The following is a 21,417-nucleotide window of genomic DNA, read 5'->3' as shown; positions in this document are numbered from 1 at the left end:
ATATAATGCTACAAAACAATAGCTAAGATCACACCTCCATGCTTTTTGACTAGAAAGTAATGTCAGATTCTACTTTAATGAAAATGATATCTCAGTCAAGCTACTACACAATGACTGTCCACCTCATAAAATATCTATTTGCCTGGACATTTCATAATGACTAGGCAGTAGATGGATGAAGGTGTGCAGTCACAACAGAAATTAATGCAATCTGAAAAGATAATCTGACATTGCTAACATTCTGAAAATTAAAACCAATCATACAAAATATGTAATAATTTAAGAGATCAGCTATATCTCACAATCTCTAACTGTTAACAAAGGCTGGATGTTTCAAGAGTATTTCACCACTTTCAACAAAATATACCTGTTCTAAATGTACCATGATCATTTGATGGTCTATCTGTAAGAGGCTGACCCTTAAAGTAACTTTTTCTTAAAAAAGACATTTTGTTTCAGAAGGAAACCAGCTGAAGTTCTGATTCTACATTAGATTCTAAGCAGCTGTCAACTTCTGATGGTAATATACAGCACAATCAGATTGTTTTTTGAAAAAGAAACGCTTAGAAGTTTGTATGTTGCTGTCATCACATTTGCAACTCTTGTCAGGTCACTTCAGAAAACTCTGAAAGCAAAAATTGTCCTTGCTCTTTGCATGTCATTTATCCTATTTATAAACTGCACCCAGCATGTCCTTTTAGTTTGTCCAAAAATGCACCATAAATTAAGACAAGCAGATGTTTGTCAAATAGAATCAGTAAAACCAATCCTGACTGCTCTCCAGCCACTCTCCTCACTTCACAAGAGCGAGGAGGCTTTCAATTGTCAGGGGAAAGGGCTGGCACAAAGCTACTGCACTGGAAAAGAACATGAAGGACACTGTTGCATCCCCTGCAATTGTCCTCTGTAAATATTTCATTAAACATTAACCATTTACATTCCATACCATCTCTGAGGTACTTCTGATAAAGCCTAAGGGATTGCACAAGCAATTAATCCATGCCACTTTTTCTCTAGCAGTTTAAGCTGGTAAGAAGCAATGACACAGGCTCCCTGGGGAGGAATGGAATAGTTTCTAACTTAACACTATGCCTTTCTAGAATCACCGTAACACAGATGTTTCTCACCACTGTTTTTCTATCATTGTTGGTTTCCTTAAATTTGAACACCAACCCAGCCTCAATCTAATCCTGAAGCAAACAGTGGCCCAAATCACCCCTGACTGCTTTGGGTAGTCAGGCACTTTGCAGAACTGTGGCAATATGCTGATGATACCAGTATGGAGGAGTAGCTGACACACCAGAAGGCTGCACAGCCATTCAGCAAGACCAGGGCAAGTGGAGTGTTGAGTGAAGAGAAAGCTAACGAAGTTCAACAAGGGCAAGTGTAGAGTCCTACGCTTGGGGAGGAATAACTGCAAGCACTGGTATAGATTAGGGGCTGACCTGCTAGAAAAGGAGCTCTGCAAAGAAGGTTCTGGGTGCCCTGCTGGACAGCAAATCAACCATGAGTAACAACCAAGAGTATGTCCTTGTGGCCATGAAAGACAAGGTACCAGAAAAGGTACGGTCAGAGGGTTGAGGGAGGTGATATCTGGAAGAGTAATATGTTCAGTTCTTGGCTCTCCATTTTAAGTAAGACTCTTCTAGAAAGAGTCTAGCAGGGAGCCACAAAGACGATGAGGAGCCTGGAGCATCTCCGTTATGAGGAAACATGGGATTGTTCAGCTCGAAGCAGAGAGAACTCACAAGGGATCTTATCACTGTTTATAAATATCTAAAAGGCAGTTGTCAGGAGGATGGGTACAATCCCATTTTTCAGTGGTGCTCAGCAACAGAACAAGGGGCAACAGGCACAAATTGGAACACATGAAGCACCAACTGAACATGAGGAAAAGCTTCTTTATTTAGAGAGTGGCAGAGCACTGGAACAAGCTACCCAGAGAGGTTATGGAGTTTCCTTCTCTGGAGATATTCAAAACCCATTTGGACACTTTCCAGTGCAATCTACTCTAGGGAACCTGCATTAGAACTCCAGAGGTCCTTTCTAATCCCTTTGATTCTACAATTCTATAATTAGATTACCTATAAAAGGCAATCTAAAAAACTATGTTTCAGGAAAAAAATGAGGAAGTCCACAAAAGGAGACTTCTAAGAAGTTAGTTAACACAGTTCTTGGATGCTTTGAATAACCTGACCATTTCAAAAGGAGATCCAAGTATCTAGGCTACAATGCCACCGTTTTACACAGAAAACAGTAGAAACAACTAAAGCAATGAAATTCAGCCCTAAGGTTGAGAATACTGTCTGAGAATTCAGCGCTCTGCGTTTACGTGCTTCATTATTTTTAGAAATTAGAACTAGTTTCTAGTCTGTTTCTGACTAGTTTCTGAGCATCCAAACAGTATGTTTGTGAGCTAATGCAAACTTTAATGCACAGTGATATTGGCTAGTGCTAAGGATAGAAAGTATGACATTTCAGCATAAAGGAAATTTCATAACTCACTACATATTTAAAATGGCTTCGATGTTTCAAACTCTACTCTTAAAAGTCAACACACTCTATACAAATTGAGAATAGCACCATAAGCAGAATTTTATATTATCTAATCTTATAAGGCCAAAACTGGATATTGCAAAATATTCAGAAATTAAATGAGATTTCAGAAGTGCAGACACATGAATAGTAGAAAACTGCAATTCAAAACCAAAATTACTGAAGGAGAGAGGATTTTTAAAAGTCTAGACAATTCAAAGGTAACAGAAAGGAACAGATTTGACATATAGATTATGGGTGTATTAAGAGCTTAAAAACACCATTCAAAAGAGACCTTGTAACATCTGGCATCAAAATTCTTCTTTTACTTAGAGAAAAAGTATTTATATACTGTTGAAAATTAAGTATGCTTACCACAATAACCAAAATTTCTGTTATCAACCATTTTTGAGCAAAATCCAGTAACAATTACTTCAAACAAAATTTTTGATACTGTACTTTATCCCAGCATGAAACAACAGCAAATATCCTCATTTGGCCTTGGCTCTATGACTGATGCAATAGCAACGTGCTTTCCACAATTTACATTACCTGTCCCATAAGCAAAACAATTGCTTGCCTTACAGATCAAAACAATTCCTCCTAAGCAGTGACCACAAAACTCAAGCCATATACTCCACACAATTTAAAGGAAAAGGTATATTCTTGATACAGAATTCTCTAAAGTGTTATAAAAAATCAAATATAGATATTTGATGACACTATATTTGAAGGTCTATTTTTCCAAGTGAGTACTAATATAGTATTTCCTATCACCTCTCTTTCTTTCAGGAACCACAATGTAACATTACTAAGATATCCAAGATTGTCAGGAACCAACAAGTGCCATTCTCTTATCAAGTCAAAACAGTTTAAGAAAACCTTCTTTGGATAATATTCTGCAAGTTCTAGCAATGTTAATCCAAATTTAACATGCACTAAAGAAATGGTTTTAAAAATGCAAACATTTATTTTTCATCATAAGAAATGCTGACACAACAACTGTTCTGTATTTAATATCTTTTCTAATTGAAGCATACAAAATGGATAATGCATCTGTGAATGACTCTGTTTAGAGAACATGCATGAGGTTGACAAAGATACTGAATACAGCATTTTAAAAGCTATTGTACATTTTGACGGCTCAAAGAATTGTGAACTTTTCTGTTCTTTTGGTATATGCCAGAGCAAATACCTTTCAAAACAGTACTTACCAAAACAATATTTTCCACCCATTTTTAAATATCTCCCACCCTCTTTTCTCCCCTTGAACTCTCACACTGAGATCACTACCCATTAACTGAGAGGATGGAGCTTCTAGGATTCAGAACTGCTCCAGAATAATAACTACCCAGTTGAATCTACCTTTCACTAATCCAAATAAGAATTAAAGAATTAATGAGACAGGGCCTTCCAAACGACAACACAGAACACCATGCATAGATTTATAGTTCAGCCCCAAAATGCACTTTTAGCAAGAAAAATGTACGTTATCATGATCCGTTAGCATTTGTGCGCACAAGGATGCCTCCCATTACGCACCTCAGGGATCAAACCTCCTAAAGTGGGTAGCGTCTGTTGGAAAAAAAGAAGGTTAGGCTGCAATTCCAAACAGCTGAGATGGCAAGGGGTACTGCAAGGGCTCTCACAAGGAACCTTACCTTGCAGCAGTTGTATTCAACAACCAACACACACTGTGTTTCACCCCCACCCCCACAACGTATTTGCACAACCTGAGACATTACTCCCCTAGTGTTTTACATTACATAATTCATATTCCAGGAATAGTATGTGTGATCATTTTATCAATAAATGAAAGCATTATGAAACCTGAGGACTATGCTACTTCATACAATAAAATAAAGTACTTGGTACTTAGGGAATGCTCTTTTTATTTCATCTCCTAAGTCTTTGAAACCTCATTCAGTGTACGGAACGTTATTTACAAAGTTCTATTAAAGTGGACGAAGTATAAAACATAAGGTCAAAATAGTATTTCTACCCTTTCCTTGCATAAACAGTCTTTTCCTTTACACAAAAGTGACATTTAGAAATATGAAACTCATGAGAAAACAGATGAATACTAATGACTTACTAATTATCTGTTTACATTTTATCTGCTGACATGGAATCCGCTGCCTATACAGCAAAAATTATCATACATCATACATATCATGTGATCATACATAACAGTACATTTTTAGAATCTGTACATTAAACAGGATTATTAGTTACTTGACGAACTGTGTAATGATATAAAACCATTAGTGAATATTAGCATTAGTACTCACTAATGGTTTTATATCATTACACAATTTGTCAAGTAACTACTGAAAACATCAGATGATTTCTGTGTGACTACTTTTATAGTATATACCTACAGATAATGTGTGTACTTGAAAGCCCAGAATACATGTTCATAAGATATATTTATTGGAGGAATCTGATCATGGAAGATGATCTGATGGAATCCACAGAATATCATGCAAAAATATCCTCAAACATTTGCAGCACGAAGGTAGTGGAAATATAAACACATGACTTAATACCAGACTAAAGTTTAGTGCTTTTTAAATAAATTGGAGGAAGGTTGGGTTGGTGTTCTTTGGTCCTTGAATCCATAGAGCTACTTTTTTAGTAGGAGTCTCCAAAGGATGCAAAATTTCATCTTTAGTATGCAAAGAGATATTAGATCAAGTACTCCTACACTGTCGTTTCGTAAATCTATGTTGTATTCAAGAGTCTGCTTATAAAAATTCTCTTCCACTTAATTCCTGTCCACAGTTATACAGTATCTGAAGAGAATCAGTCAGACAACCTGAAGATGACCCCCGCCCCCCAACATACACACACACACACACACACAAAAACAAAAAAAACAAACCCAAAGCCAAATCAATCAAACAAACAAAACAGAAAAACAGAAACTAACAACAAACTAAAACCCTAGGGTGCAATCTGTTTGTAATAGCTATTTGATGTCACAACCATTTATGATTTAGATGCATCTGTAATTAAATATTCGTGTGTGTAAATACACACACACATACTGCACCTCACAATCTGAAGGATATATATATATTTCAATCACTGGTACCCTTAATATATAGAAAAAGACAGTTCTAGAATGGAGATTGTCATTTGAGAATGCTCTCTAAAATATTTCTCTGATTCAAAACAAGACTGCTCTCAACAAGGAACTGTTGGATTTATTCAGCCTGAAGGGGAGAAGGCTCCTCATTGCAGCCTTGCAGTACTTGAAGGGACCTAAACAAAAGACAAAATATGGAACGTGAAAATTCTTTACTCATAGGGTGATGAGACTTTGGAGCACATTGTCCAGAGAAACTGTGAATGCCCTTCCCTGGAGGTGTTCAAGGCCAGGTTGGATGGAGCTTTGAGTGATATGGTCTAGTGAGAGGTGATTCTGACAACAGCTGGGAGTTGGAATTAGATGATCTTAAAGGTCCTTCCAGCCCAAAACATTCTACAATTCTATATAGGCAAGGGTGTAAAGCACTTCAATAGGAGAGAAAGTAAGAAATAAACTTAGGGACAGGCAATAGTAATGAGCTGTGGGCAGGCAACTAGATATAAATTAAAATGATTGAATGGCTGCCATTTCAGTTTATCAGCATCTTATTATTTTAACATTGAACTGTGTTTGCTGAACAGATAATTAGTTAGGAAGATACATTTTCCTCCAGGGCAATTATTAATTTCCTTTTGACTTCGAAGAAATGAAAAAGCTCTTAGTGTAGATAACCACACCATTATATTTCACGTCTGTTTTAGATTTGCAGAGAACCGAATCTGCAACACGATACACAACTGAGAAGGAAAAAAAAATAAAAATTTTCATCTGTTTCAATTGCTAAACCATTACCTAATATTCATAACCAGATTAAAATTTACACACACATATACCCCTGAGGAAGCATATAAATTCAAGTAGCTATTTTTGTGGTATCTTGTACGTTGAAAAACTCAGCACAAGGCTGGTACTTTAATTCAAAGAAACAGGCTGTTCATAGAGATGCTTACACACTACACTGACTTCCGTGTTGAGCTTGTATTCAACTGAGTTAACACTGTTCTCTACTGTAACGAAAACAGAAAAATCATTTCTGGATTAAAAAACTGGGAAAGGGATTAAAGAAGGCTCATTTTTCAACCTGGAAACTGGAACTGTTCAGTCCCTTTCGCTATCTGTACATTTATGCTTTCCTATGTGAGCAACATTTAAGTATCACAGGAAAATAATACCAATAAAGCATATTATCAGACATGAAAAAGTATCTATTTTACTGTGTTGCAATTATAGAACAGGCACAAGCTATTTATTCTCCCTAAATACTTCTAGGGAAATAAAACTATTGTACAGTACTTTCAGCCTTAAACTGCATTGTTTTTTTTTCCAGCACAACACACTTCCTATATTTACATAAAAATCACAGAAGTGTGAAGCTATAGATCATAATATATATTGTTTAGTTTCACAAGGCACAGCACTTGGCTAAAACACATCATTTGCTATGTCATTATGTGCCTAAATAGGACTAATTATAAACAGAAGATTTTTTGAACATGGTTATTTATGTTCTTGAACAACAAAAAGCAAAATCCTAACCCAAATCAGATAAATTTGGGTTAAATTATGAAAATATGAAAATATACAGCTAAATATATTTTAAGAGGTCAAGTGAACTCTACTTATGATTATATTTTATATTTCTATTTTATATTATATGTGCAGATGCCATATACAGTGATTTTATATAAGAAATTTATGCTTATGATTTTGTCCTAAAATATTTTAAATATTGCCACCAGGCAAAAGAAAAAAAACAAATTCATTTGTAAAAAAGTTTCAAACTTCTCACCATCCCAGAATGCTGGAAAATGAAGTTGAAAATCAAACAGAAGTAAATTTATCCAATTTAAAATTTTATTTTGTTCACTTCTTGCCTTCTATATTTCACCAGAATCTCCCCCTTTGAAATAACTGGTTACTATGGAGATAGTGGTAACTCGCATACAGTAATGCTCACACTGCTTTTGAGGCACCTTATGTCTTACAATTTATTCCATGATTATCTTTTTTTTCTCTCCAAAATTAATAGTTTTATTTGTAGTTTACAAAATCAATGACAGAAATTAAATTTAAAAAATTCATTTTAAAACTCACGTAAATGATAATGGAATCAAAATAATCATACTTAATTATATATATATATATATATATATATATATATATATATATATATATATACGCTTAATAGGCGTTTATTACATGAACTGTCATTAGACAAAACTATTACTATTTTGGTTGGAAATAGAAAATTTTAGATGTTTCTCTATGTACATAATTAAAAAATAGAATATCCTATATATTCATCAATAAATGGAGTAAAGAAAAGTATGAAATGAAGAAGTCAAAAGGTATGGTAGTTTTCCCCTTCCATGTTTTAAAAGAGGTGGACTGGGGGAGAGGAGTGATATCAGAGAGAAAGACCACTTTTTTTTCTTCTCTAGTCACTCATCTCATTCCAGTACTCAGTTTTTAACCTGGTTATGATCTCATTCTGTACTCTTGGTAGGCTAGGATTCAATTGAGTTAAAGATTTTTAAACTCACTGACAGTCAACCTTATCATGAACTTTCATTATGTGCATGTAATTAATTGGGTCCAATGAACAAGATCAGTACTGAGTTATAGACTTTTCCCCCCCACCATATAATTAGAATATAATTACCCACAGGATATCAGAATGATGCAAAACCTTTCCTCTAAATGTGCCCTCATTAGGAAACAAGTCTCAATGTACATTTATTCAATCAGTATGAATTAATTTAAATGTTACTGAAATAAAAGAGAGTAGCTTTAAAGTGTATCTGACATCTATTAAAAGACTATCACTTGAGATCTCTACAAACAGTTTATAACAGAACTCATTTAACTCAAGAAAAAAACTTCACTGTATAATCCTTATATGCAGTAAACAAAAGGTAAAAAGGACTAATGGACTGCATCCACTAAAATGTCTAAAAGTACTGCAGTGAGATACGAAAAATCTTTATGTGGAACTGAATCTAGACAGATGCATGATTATTTCACAACACAATACACAATAACTACTGCATGAGTTTCCCCATGGTTTCTTAACAATTTCTAGTGTGAAAAGAAGAAAAAGAAATGTCACTTTCTGTGATACTAACATCAGGAAGAACAGGGTTTTTAGCTTATTCTTCAAAGTTGCTACAGTGGCTTTTGACATCAATGGAAATGGAAAAAAAATGTGGCCCTGGACACCAAGTTGCAGTGGAGAGGCCAATTCTGTTGGTTTGGTAACTCTGGTACAATATACATTGCTATGAAGTATGATTTATGAAAAAATTCTCTTTATTTTTGCAGACAGAATCTAGGTTGGACAAGAACTGAAAAAAATTACATGTAAAGGATGAGAAATACACATAAACATGAATGTCCTTATTTCCATATGAGAAACGAGAAGGGATTTTTCCTGTACTGTTGAGGGAACATCTTTAAGGAGGTATCCTTGTTAGAGTTTTGAACTTCGATGGTTTTCTGGAAGAAGTCTGGAATTCCAAAGGATGGATGGAAAAGAAGCCAAAGCTTTTGAGAGATCAAATGTAAACTATTTTTCAACTTGCCATATTGTCTTTCCCACAACTACCTTAACTTCTTATAGGCGAGTGAACTCATTTTTACTGGGACAGAGTTAATTTCTTCTTAGTAGCTTGCATGGTGTTGTGTCTTGGATTTGTTACAAAAACATCATTGAAACATCAATGTGTTAGCTGTTTCTGAACAGTACGGGATCAAGGCCTTTGCTGTTAGTCACACTTTCTTGTCTGTAACAGTAGGATGAGCGGGACACAAATATGGGAGAGGACATAGCCAGGAAAGCTGACGCAGTTAACCTAAGGCATATATCTAGGTGACCGTACAGCTCAAAGTATTATGTGCTTTCGTGATATTTTACGTGATGCTATGCTTAGCAACAAAACCTAGAGGAAAGAAGAATATGGGATGTGCAGGGCTACAGTGCTTGTCTTCCTAAGTAACACTTACATGTGATGAACTCTGCCTTTCTGGAAATGGGTATCAGTCTGCCTATGGCAAGTATTGCATGAATTCCTTGTTTTGCTTTATTTGCACATGCAGCTTTCACTTTATCTATTAAACTGTCCTTATTCCAATCCACGAGTTTTCTCACTTGCATTCTTCTGACCCTCCCTGACTGGTGGAGCAAGCAAATGAGTGACTGGCTGTATGAGGCTTAGCTGTCTGCCTGGCGGAAAGCACAACAGTGAGAAAAAGATACCTGAAAAGTTCCCTGATACCTCCAAGTAACTGAGGGCAAACATGGCACAGAAAACCCTGTAGCATGTGATAAAAATGGCAGCCTGCTTTTTCTTGCTTTCCACATGTAAGTAGCTTTGCAAGGTACATTATTGGTTAGGTGATCGCTGAAGCTATCTTGAGTCCTAGATGAAAGCCTGTCAGATTCATGATTTGCAATTTCTTAACACACCATTTCTATTAACAGACACACTTACTATTACATCTTCAGGGAATTTCAGTGTCTGTACGTTCACTGTTTTTGCTGTCAGTGAAAGTGCTGGTTTCACATTCACTGAGACCCTATATTTCTCAAAAGGAATCCCCTTAGCAGGAAATGGGAGAAACTAATTAAAAAATTACTGAGATAAATAATATGTACACTGTAATCAAACATTTTTAAGAGGAATTCCTAGTAGATAGGTCACTGATATATTATATTTAATGTACTCAGGATTTTAATACATTTTTGAAAGAAAACAGAGCAACAACAATACTGCAAAACTATAAAGCTCCCATCACTCCAATATTTTCTATTCTAAACAATGTATAAACATAGTGCTGAAATACTTGTTTCATGTTACATCATTAGTATGCAATACTGAAACACGATTCTAATACAGGAAAACATTTATTTCTGCTTACATCTTCCAAATTTGCAGATAAAGCAAACCTATTCAAGGATGACTCTAGAGTGGTTTTATCTGTCCTCTAAACAACTTAACTAAACTCAAATTATGGAATAAAAATCTTAATTCTGCTACATCTCTTCCTCCTCTGAAAAGAAAATGGAGTTACACAAATACATGTAATCGAAGATGAAATTTCATGCAGAGGCTTTATTCAGTTTATAAAAATGGCAAACAATAAATAACAATAAAACAAAACCTGTCCAATAACAAAACCAGAATTTCCACATTTTAATATGACCTAAAAACCTGAAAATTAAATAAAGTAATGGAAAATGCAATCATCTGATAAACTTAAAATAATATTTTTGAAATTACTATTCAGAACATGCCCAGATAATATCAAAACATCATTACAGATGAACAGTAAAACTACTCTTCTGACTTTTCTTAAATACGTAAAAACATTTCATAAATACCAAACCAGCTTTCTGCTTTTTTACCTTCATTAACAGCTATGGGACACTACCAGTTTACTCATGCTGAGGAACAAACTCTAGGATTCCTTCCTTATCAGGCTGACAAGTAAACAGTGAAAGGATTATTAAAAAAAAAACACATACATATTACTACTAATCAGAAACAGGTTTAAGATTAGCAGGCAAATTTTTGTACTTTCTTTCACTGCCAAAAATCATTCTTTAAATCTAGAAATGTATTACTGTTACTCTTGAAATATATTTAAAGTAAGAAAATCACATGCTTGTTCTGTTATATGATGATACTATGACTTTCATCAGCACAAAACATCCAATTCAATGAAAACATAAGTTAAGTCTGAAGACCTCTTTTTTTCATCATAAGCTGCTCAGGTCTTTTCAGTACCACCTACATATACAGCATGCACTTTTATTTTCACTGAATTGAGTTATTGTTTTTGTGGACAGAGAAATTTACTGTCCACTACTGCAGAATAAAATATACCATAATGTTGATGCATAGCTTACTGCAAGGCCAGTGTCATCATTCTAGGTAACCTCCGGCTTAGATCAGAGACCTCAGCATTGCAGATATACAATATGCATCCCAAGCAAAAACTGTCCATAAGAATAACTTCATTATTCTGGGAAGTTGGATCTATAAAAGATGTAAAATGTAGAAGTGTTCTGCCTATACAGTTTCTGGTAAGTACAGTCTGACTAAGTGATAAAACCTGAGTCAGCTTCAGTTATAATATGCCCTACAGAAAGTTCATTCTCACACTAAGGAAAAAGCAATACGCAGAGGATCAAGCACAACTGCACCTATAACTAATTAGCCAGAATTACCCACTAGGTTTAAGGTTCACACAGTGAGCCTGTGAATTTAACAAATCCTCTGTAAGTTAGTTCCAACATCATTTCAGCTGTTAACTAAGACAGAATATTACATCTAGAATAAAAATACAGACAACTCACCAATACTACTGGGCAGATTGATGTGGGTGGTAAAATATGGTCCTTCAAAAGTCCACAGTCACATTCAGGCTTTAGATGTGAAGCACATTTATTATGTAACTACAAGAAGACAAAATAAATATTCAGCTTTGGTATTTCACTACTATAGTCTGTGCATTCTAGAATTGAGTGAGTTTAGGTATGCTAAATTAATCTCATTATTCCTAGAGTACTACAAGGAAAATGAAACACTGAAGGAGAAAGCCTCTTAGGATTGACAAAAGCAGTGAATTTATACTGAAGCAAAGAATGGTGAATCAAAATACTTCGCAGTTTAGAAACTGCACATATGGTCCAGCACACAAAATGAGAATTTTGCATGACAGTAAACTGTACTAGTGGCAAACTAAACTTTCATTTCAACATCTTACACTGAGAAAGACTTCTGTTACTGCTAGGGGGCAATTCAGATTAATTTGGGGCAGCCTTTGGCATTATTAGTATAATTCTCTTTCCCACCTGAAGCTTATAAACTCACCACTGATTCAATTGTGATGCTAAAATATCTTTGAAAATAGATACAAAATTAAAAAAAAAAAAATCAGATAAGAATATCTAAGAGCTCTAAACTATCTTGGAAAAACCATTCTGTTGACTACTGAGGAATGTGAATTACCCTCTTTTTTTTTTACTTCACTCCTAGTATTCAGCCAGCTTTCATGAAAGCAATGAGAAGTATTCTATAATGAGAGTACAGAAAGAAGTCTTCTGACAGAAAGAGCATTAACTTATTTCTACATTGATAAAAAGATGGGAAGGAAAAATGTGCATATAACTTCAAAAGAAAATGCCAAGAAATTAATAACTACATATTTAAATATTTTGCATTATCAATCAAAACTTGTTACCAATTAGTTAGGATTTAATTCAAATCAAACTTGTCTAAATAGAATATTTCAACATATATATCCAACCTCAAAGTACAAAGTCTCAGTTGTGTACCTGGATCTTGCAAAGAATCCACACATACTAGTACACTTCACAGTATTATTAGAGACAGCCACAATAGCATACTACAAATTTATATTGCGAGATCTGATGAAAGTTTACTAGTTTTGCACTGAATAAACTGTTCATTAAAATGCTTATACAGTAAGTATGAATATTTTATTTTTGAGAAGATATGTATATTTGCATCAAAAGATAATAAAACCCATAAATTTTGAAGTAGAATTCTGATTTATCAGGTGATCGAACTGGTTTAATGGGTAGCACGCAGTATTAATTCAAAGGGTTGAATAGCTGCTAAAAAATCTGTAGTTCAATAGCTGCAACTATAAATCGTACTTTTTCAAACAACTGACTCATTTTTCCCTTAGATGATATAACTATATCAGTTGAACTCTATGAAAATTATAATAAAACTATCTCAGCTGTTGATGTATAAGCTTTACCAGTAATATATTCTTCATAAAGTTATCTGGTATAGTTAATGTTGACATAACATTTCTGTATGTTGAACTAAATGGTACCTAACATTAGCCTTGTCCATATTCATTTAAACTGCAAAGTTACCTTTTCAGGCAGTTACTTAGCAACAGAAAATAAAAGTCTAACGAGTTTCGATTTACTCTGAGTATTAAAGCCTTATTGTGAGGGTATTTTGGTAACCCTGTAATCTAAATCATTTGTCATGCTAATTCTCTAATTCAGTGGTATGGCTACTTGTACGATAATTAATGCACACTAGGCCATACTACATCAAATAAAAGTATCTTCGCACATTCAGGGGTAATTAGCAGCTCTGTTACTTAGTGGCATGCAAACTTATATATGAAAAAATAGCTTAATCTTCTTATTAGTCTCTGCTGATCACTGACAGCAGAACTGGTAAAAGATACGTAGCTTTAATAGAACTTTGACACAATAAAATAAAAGATGCACCTCTTCTCAAAAAATGATCTAGCAGATTTTAAAAATATTTCCCCCAAATTCCTTTCCCTAAAACCTAGCTCATTCAGAATATTATCATATTATCACAACCAAATGTCTGCGAAGTAGGAAAAAAAATGTATTTGCTGTGGGGAAAGCTTGAGGAGAGACATTTACAAGATCATGGTGGATGAGTAAAATATGAGTAGCTTGGATAAAAACTCAATATAACGTTATACTCAGTACAACCTTTAATACCAAACATCTCTAAATTTGGGGATTTCAATCAGTGATTTCACTTTAAAGTGATCCTGTTAATTGCAAAAAGGAGAATATCTAAAAGAGGCTCAGAATTAGTTCCATAATAACTAACAGCCTCTTGCACTGCAAAAACACAACAGCAACAGCATTTCTGTGCAAGAGGTAAAATGAATGAATGAATGATGTGATGATAACTCCAAGATATCAATTTAAAAATCACGCCTCCATTTGTCATCCAAAATTCAAGAATAAACTTATTAACTCCAATATGGTATTAGTAAGAAGGCATTCTTTACTTACAATGTCAGATGCACAAAGGGATCTCTCTGCCCCTAACTGTGCTGTCCATCCCCTGAACAAAAGACCTTCAGCGTATATACAAGTCTCCAATATAAATCTAAACAATTGTTTTCTTACTAATTAAGAAAGTTAGTACTATTAGCAAAAATAAGTAAAAACAACAAACAACAAAGAAACCACCACACAAAAAAATTTCTTATGCAGAACTATAAGAAAATTGAATGGGAGACTGAAAATAAGATCTAAATTACAGTGCTTCAAGTTTAAAAAATACTAATTTTTCACTTAAGTCAGAAAAATTAAATGAAGAGATTAGTAAAGTTATTCTGAAGACATAATATTAATCAGAAAATAAAAAAATATTTAAAATACAGATAAAAATATAACCACAGAATTGTAAACCAGTATTTTTCATTCTGAATGTCAAAAAACATATATTTGTTTTTATTAAGAGTTTGGACAGGCATCTAATTATTTAAGTAAGTAGATTGATACCAAAGATATTTTCAAAAGAAGCAAGCTTCTTATACACAGTAACTTCAGTGCGAAATTCTGTCTCATTATCTCCTCAGAGTTTCTTACTGCTTGTGAAAGTCCTCTAAATGTAGATGTGTACCTTTAAGATGTAAAAATACCTTTACAAATTTGGTCCAGACTCACATTTGGATACATAAATAGAAGGACCTGCAGAATTTAAATCTTCCTTTGACTTCAAGAGGGAACTTTATATACTATTTCTTATTAAGCCATATTATAAGGATGCAATCACACGCTAATCTAGAGCAGAACACTATTCAATTATCTACCTAAAGAGAGCCATAGCCTAAATCTACCTAAATGGCCATAGCCTAAATTTAATTATCTGCATTTCAAAATTTTGGATTGTGTCTAAATAAATTATCCACATTCTGACAACAATCTGGACTACATATTTGCCTTCTTCTAAAATATTCATTTCTAAGTGATCATAACAGCTTATATCTGAAAGTATCCTGGATCCATTTACTTTGATGATGTTTCATGTTTTGCATTCCTGTGTTAAGAAAATATGTCACAAAACATCCAAACTTGTATGTTGAAAACAAACACTCACAAATGCCTTAGTCTCACATTATTATTTACAACATTGAACAAACAACTGCTGTTCCATAACAACAACATCAGCAAAAAAAAAAAAAAAAGAAAAAAGAAAAAAGCAGAAGCCCTAGAATAATCCCCACATAGATTTAAATCCTACACTAGCTAGAAACAGAAATACTAGCATTGCTCTGTCTAGCATGAAGATCTCACTTATAAGGGCAGTGTTCCTTGAATGTCATTAGTTCCGGTTATTGGTTCCTGCTGAATAAGGAGTGCACAGAAGTTGTTATGTATTAGGCTTGGTGCACAGATTAGTATATTATCAAGATGCCTCTGCTACACTTGAAATCGCTATATCCTACCAGATGTCCTCAATTTCACTTGCCTGACAGTACACCACAAATTAGGATTTTGCTCTAAGTTCACCACGACCTTGACTTTTACCAATAATAAAAAATCTTTCACAAAGACTCTGTAATATATATTGGGAATTACGTTACTTTAGAATGATGTAGGTTATTTGTGTATTGCCTCGAAGCAGAGGATGCATTTATTTGGTTACAATATTTACGTATTCCTATGGATATTCTGCATATATCTTAATATTCAAATATTTCTCAAATACGCATTATCTGTTCCTTACAAAAAAAAAAAACTAAATGAGACTTTTTGAATTACATGGCTACAAAAAAAATGCAGATATCACTCTCACCAAAATGTGCTAAAGGTCTTAGTATAGAGCAAGTACTCACTGTGATCTGACACCAAACACAGTGAAGTCCAGTCAAACCTTGGTAACATTTTATAGTTTTATGACATTTATCACATTTTGTTGGACAATTTCCTTCCACCCAGAAATGGTGCATTACCTGCAAAAGAAAAGTGCGGTACATATTAGGTTAATAAACTAATGGGTAGACGGTAAATGTAACATTGCCCCTGACTTACATCAGTATTCTTTTTGGACTTCACATATGTTTTGATGCAAGACGCGGGAGCTCTTGAGACACAGCGTTCATGGACTGTATACTTGCAAACTGAAAAAAGAAATGCATTAATAGATGGTAAAGCTATGATGTTCCTGAATACATCTTTATGTAACAACTCTACCAGCATGCTCTTTACAATCCACCCAATCAGTCAATGAAAACTCAAACGAGACAGCTTTTTCCATGGAATACAAAAGGCCAATTAGAACAGGAAATATTATACATGTGAAAAATCCAAGAATGCACTATCATTGCATAACAGGAAATGCTTAATTAAATCAGAGCTCACCACATTTTTTTGATAATAATTGCCAAATGACAAAAATATTAAAGACAAAGTCTGCCAAATGGCTTGGTGTCATCTGCTAGTAGAAAGAAATCTATATTTTACGAACTATAGGCATGAGAGCAGCTGGCAAGCACAAAAATAAAAGCCAACAAGTTTATGTTGCTCCTTCTACTGATTTATAAATCTTACAGGGTTGATTAGTCCATTTTCAGATAGCAATTGTTTTCTTGCATTCTACATAATCACTCCAATTTAACTCTTTCTTTCCCAAATGCTGTGTCCAGCGAAGCTTTATTTACTAAACATCTTCCCCATGCACACCCTACACAAATCTGCAGTAGGTAACTATTGTTGCTGATTAGGTCTTTAAAGATCACCCTAGCTGCATTTGGAAAGCATGTGTCAGGGTTCAGTGGTAAGACCTGACTTCAACTATAGCACTGTGCCTAGCTGTAATGCTCAGCTAATACCTGCATTCAGTAGAGTCAACTATTAAAAACTGAGAATGAATTTCTCACTGCATGGTATATGTCGCATGCTTTTGACCTCGACAGCAATTAAGCACAAAGTACTTCTAAACACCTTGCTTGCACCTATTACACAAACCCAGTGGGAGACGCAGCTATTAATCAGACAAACTGCAGGGAGTAACATTGTTGATTGGACCATGGAGGGATGGTGAAGCCCCCTGCAGTTTCTTCTTTTTTTTTTCCTCCCACACAATCTAAAATGCAAATAATGAAATCTATAGCAATGCTTTGAAAATACACAGGAGAAGCTAAGTGAGATAAAGAAAAAGAATAGTAGTATTCTAAGTAGACTCATGACCCATCCTTCATGAAGTAATGAAAGGAGAAAGTGGAAATTGTTCAGCTTCTCTGGGACCATTCTACTGCCCAAATAAATGCCAATTAAAACAACAAATAAATTTAGAAGAGGTACACTGAAGCAGAGAAAGCTCTGATAAAGCTGGTCATTCTGAGGAGGTTTATTTTTTATAACTCATCTACGCATTTCTAGTAACTACCGACAGAGATCTACACTGCTTGCTGAATAGAACTTTCTCTTTCAAACATGCATGTGCTGTTACCTCACAAGGATAAAGTTTACATCAGTTTGTCCTGAAAGGATATTTAAAGAACGTAGCATCTCAAGATCTAACAACCAATTCAGCGTTTAATATATGCTCCACTTACTGTCATCAGCATTTCTTAATCTGAACTTTCTATTTATTCAAATTGTTCTTATTACCTTTATTAACATGTATCTCTCATTCCATAGTATTGCAAATGGAATTATACAATGTGAAAACCAATACATAGGGATTTATATCTGAATTGTGTTTTAAAGAGTTATGGGGTTCACAGAGGAGAGAAAAATGGCCAATTCCAAAACCATCATTAAGTCCAACTTCAAATTGGATTAATAGAACTGTACAGTTAGAAAGGTCCTGATCAGCTGTGATGGGTTTTTATATCAAACTAAGAAACTGATTAATTTATCAAAATAAATAATGAAAAGTGGCTTGAAGAAAGGTTACTGTCATGAAGACAATATGTTAGGTATTCATTAATCTAATGCAGAAGGGCATTACACAAACAGATTAATTGGATCCATTTACCAGACATATTCAAATCAGATATTAGGTCCTTGTTTAATAAATAAATAAATAAAGATTAACAAAAAAAAAAAAAAAAGTTATGGATCATCCATCTCTTGAAATATTCAAGCAGAGAAGAGGGATCTTTTGGCAAGATTTCTGGTATCAAAATACAGCATATGAGTTGGTGAACAGATTATTATGAGATACACAGAATACAGCTCAAGGAATTGAATTGTAGTAATCACATCCAATTGTCTAAAGAAAGTCAGATAAGATACAGTATTTATTCTTCCTTCCTTTTTTTTGTATCAAAATCTATAATTAATTAATATGTAAATGACTGGTGAAAATGGCAAACCAAGTAAACATGCAAAACTTTAGAAGTGTTAGTTATAAAATCTTGAAAACAAGTTGTGAGGAAACTGAGATTTTGACCTTTACAATTAACAAAAAAAGAATTGCATGAAGCATTTGCATAAATAACTATTGGAATTAGATACTATGCAAGTATCTAAGTACACTCACTAAAGTACCTTTCTAATAAGAGACAGTATGCCTATTAATGAATATGAATAATTACTCACAAATACATAAGAGGAACAATAAAATATAAGGTTGTGTTTTAAGCATAATACTTGCTAAGAGAAAATAAATAAAAAATAATGCAGACAGAATCCAACTGGAATGTCCTAAAACACTGAGAGTTTATTAAAGTCGAGAAAACAGCAGTTTTTAAAGCCTCATATTCTAAAAAATTAAGAATATAATCTGTAGCACTTAAGCACAGGAAACAAAGGAGAAAGCATCACTGTGCTGGCAATGGGTTTGTACTGGGAAGCCAGCAGTTCTTTGTTATGCAGAAACTGCAATATTTCTAGGAACAGCTATAAACACAAATGGACACTGAAATGCTTATACTCACAAGAACAGCAGAGGCCCTGCTTGCCTACTCCGATTAGCATGTTCAAACAAAGATTACAGTAAGCAGGCTTGTTAAAGTGCTTCAGTCTCCATACGTGCTGCCCATCATCTTTTACATTCTGCACAGGACGTAAAAGAAACAGATTTTACTTAATAAAATAAACAATGAAATATATAAGTGCCAATAAAAATTGGAGATTGACTCAAGAATGTAAGATACAATCTGTTACTTCATTTAATACTCTGCACCAGATCACAGTATCATCATTCTAAATACACAAGCAATGATATAATAAAAAATTCTTCAGGAGCTCATAGATGTCCCTGTGTTTCAAAAATGACTCAGAAAATAACACCAGGCTGGTGTCTACAGTGCAGAACAATTGTAGCACTAAATCTAGACTGATATGAAATTGTAATAAGTTTTAAAACCAACTAAAATTTGCTCTAGACTAATCCTGAAGATAAACATGCTACCACTAGGAAAGTAAAAATCCCCAAGTGCAACAACAGAAAAGATTTTGAAAACTTCACGGATATTCCTAAAGAATCTCAGAAAGGAACATGCACCATTATATGTGAAACAGGACATAACAATTAACCTAATCACAATAATACATACTGCCAGCTCTAATTTACACTAACCTACTGCCAATAGTTAAACAAAAAGCAAGTGTTTACAGGTGGGATTTACATTCAACTAATATGTTAACAAATGTTATGAAATGTTTATGAAACCAAGCTTCCAGTTGCACAGTTCTCCCCCTTCCTTCTTAATGTAACCATTCTGGGATCTCACTGTTGTTACATGGTTAGTAAAACAATGTGCATTTTTACAGATTGCAAACTATTCACAATTAATTCTGTAAATTCTAAATGTATTGGCAAATGCGGTTGTCAGACTTCTTTTTTTTTCTTTAATTATCAGAGGTTTTGAATTAAAAATGAGATTAACCTAATAACATTTACATCTATTATTTCAATGAATATAACATCCAGTAGAATGAAAGTTGTTCACATCCATCAGCTGGAAACAAGTTACAGTAGTTTGATTTTGCATATTACTGAATGTCATGGTCTTTTTGGTCATTTCATTACAAACATAAATTGGCACATATTTAAAGGGAAACAGATCAACATGTGGTTCTTATCCAGCTTCTAATTTCCCATATTGAGCTACAAGAATGTTTGTCATCATGAATATATAATGTTCCTGACATTCCTCAATAATATGATGGTTTTCACTGTCAATGTAAGTGGACATAAATTTTAATTTTAAAATGTTGTTATTTATAACCATGTACCGCATGAGTTATGTCCTTAAAAGTTTGTTTCGCTCTATTCTAGAAGATAGTTGTAAATGACAAGTCAAAAACAATGAAGAATTTCCTCATGGGAAAAAGAAGAAAAAAAAAAAAGGAAAAAAAAATCAGCACTACAAGAAATTAGGAATACTTGGTCCAGTAGCAGGTCCAGGCCAGAACACAGTTTTGAATAATTTCTACATATTACTTACAAACACAAGGAATTGATATCAGCTTCAATACTTTGTTGAAATCAGAGCCCAAGTGGGGTCCCCTTATCCTACCAACAGGAGTTCAAATGCCATCTCTGGCCACTGGGCAACATATGGGTTCCCTTTCTGCAGAAAGACCAGAGTGGTTGCCTAATCTGGGATTCTCAGACTGGCAGAATGTGGAAGTTTTGCAATTTCCCCTAAAGAAACAGAAATAGATTCTGCAGCTGTGGAGCCCTAGAAGCCTGTCAAGCTCCTCCATGACTGGCAGCTGAAGAGGATGTATTTCATTAAAAGGAGTCTTCAACTTCTTTTCTAATTTCTATTTTACTGCACCATTCAACATATTTTTAAATTATTACTAAACTACAACACATTTGGTAAGGTAAGGTTCGAGTCTTCTGAAAGAAAAGTTACTCACTAGAAAACAAATACCATGTATATCCTTCTGAGAAAAAAACAACACCAAAACAGTAAGCAATGTACAGTTTCATTTCAACATATGTCACTAGGGTCGTCAACAGATACAGTCATAAACTACAAGCATTTAAAATGCAGGC

At 34.2% G+C, this 21,417-nt stretch overlaps 1 protein-coding gene across 4 annotated transcripts in view; it reads right to left on the bottom strand.

The window, feature by feature from the left end:
- Nucleotides 1-21,417, bottom strand: part of DGKB (diacylglycerol kinase beta) — a gene marked incomplete at both ends in the record, with an annotated part of 296,833 nt that overhangs the window by 216,900 nt on the left and 58,516 nt on the right. For 2 of the 4 annotated variants that reach the window (XM_079538393.1, XM_079538394.1), the window contains 5 exons: nucleotides 4,078-4,110; nucleotides 11,988-12,086; nucleotides 16,292-16,408; nucleotides 16,488-16,576; nucleotides 19,343-19,460. In XM_079538393.1, the coding sequence (XP_079394519.1) occupies nucleotides 4,078-4,110; nucleotides 11,988-12,086; nucleotides 16,292-16,408; nucleotides 16,488-16,576; nucleotides 19,343-19,460 (456 nt within the window). The remainder of the gene's footprint in view (nucleotides 1-4,077; nucleotides 4,111-11,987; nucleotides 12,087-16,291; nucleotides 16,409-16,487; nucleotides 16,577-19,342; nucleotides 19,461-21,417) is intronic. The other 2 variants (XM_079538395.1, XM_079538396.1) reach the window with 1 other exon arrangement.

This window comes from Tetrao urogallus (assembly GCF_951394365.1).
Source record: "Tetrao urogallus genome assembly, chromosome: 7".
Taxonomy (NCBI): domain Eukaryota; kingdom Metazoa; phylum Chordata; class Aves; order Galliformes; family Phasianidae; genus Tetrao; species Tetrao urogallus.
Note: the sequence above shows the minus strand (reverse complement) of the source record. Positions and strands in the feature narration are given on the sequence as shown.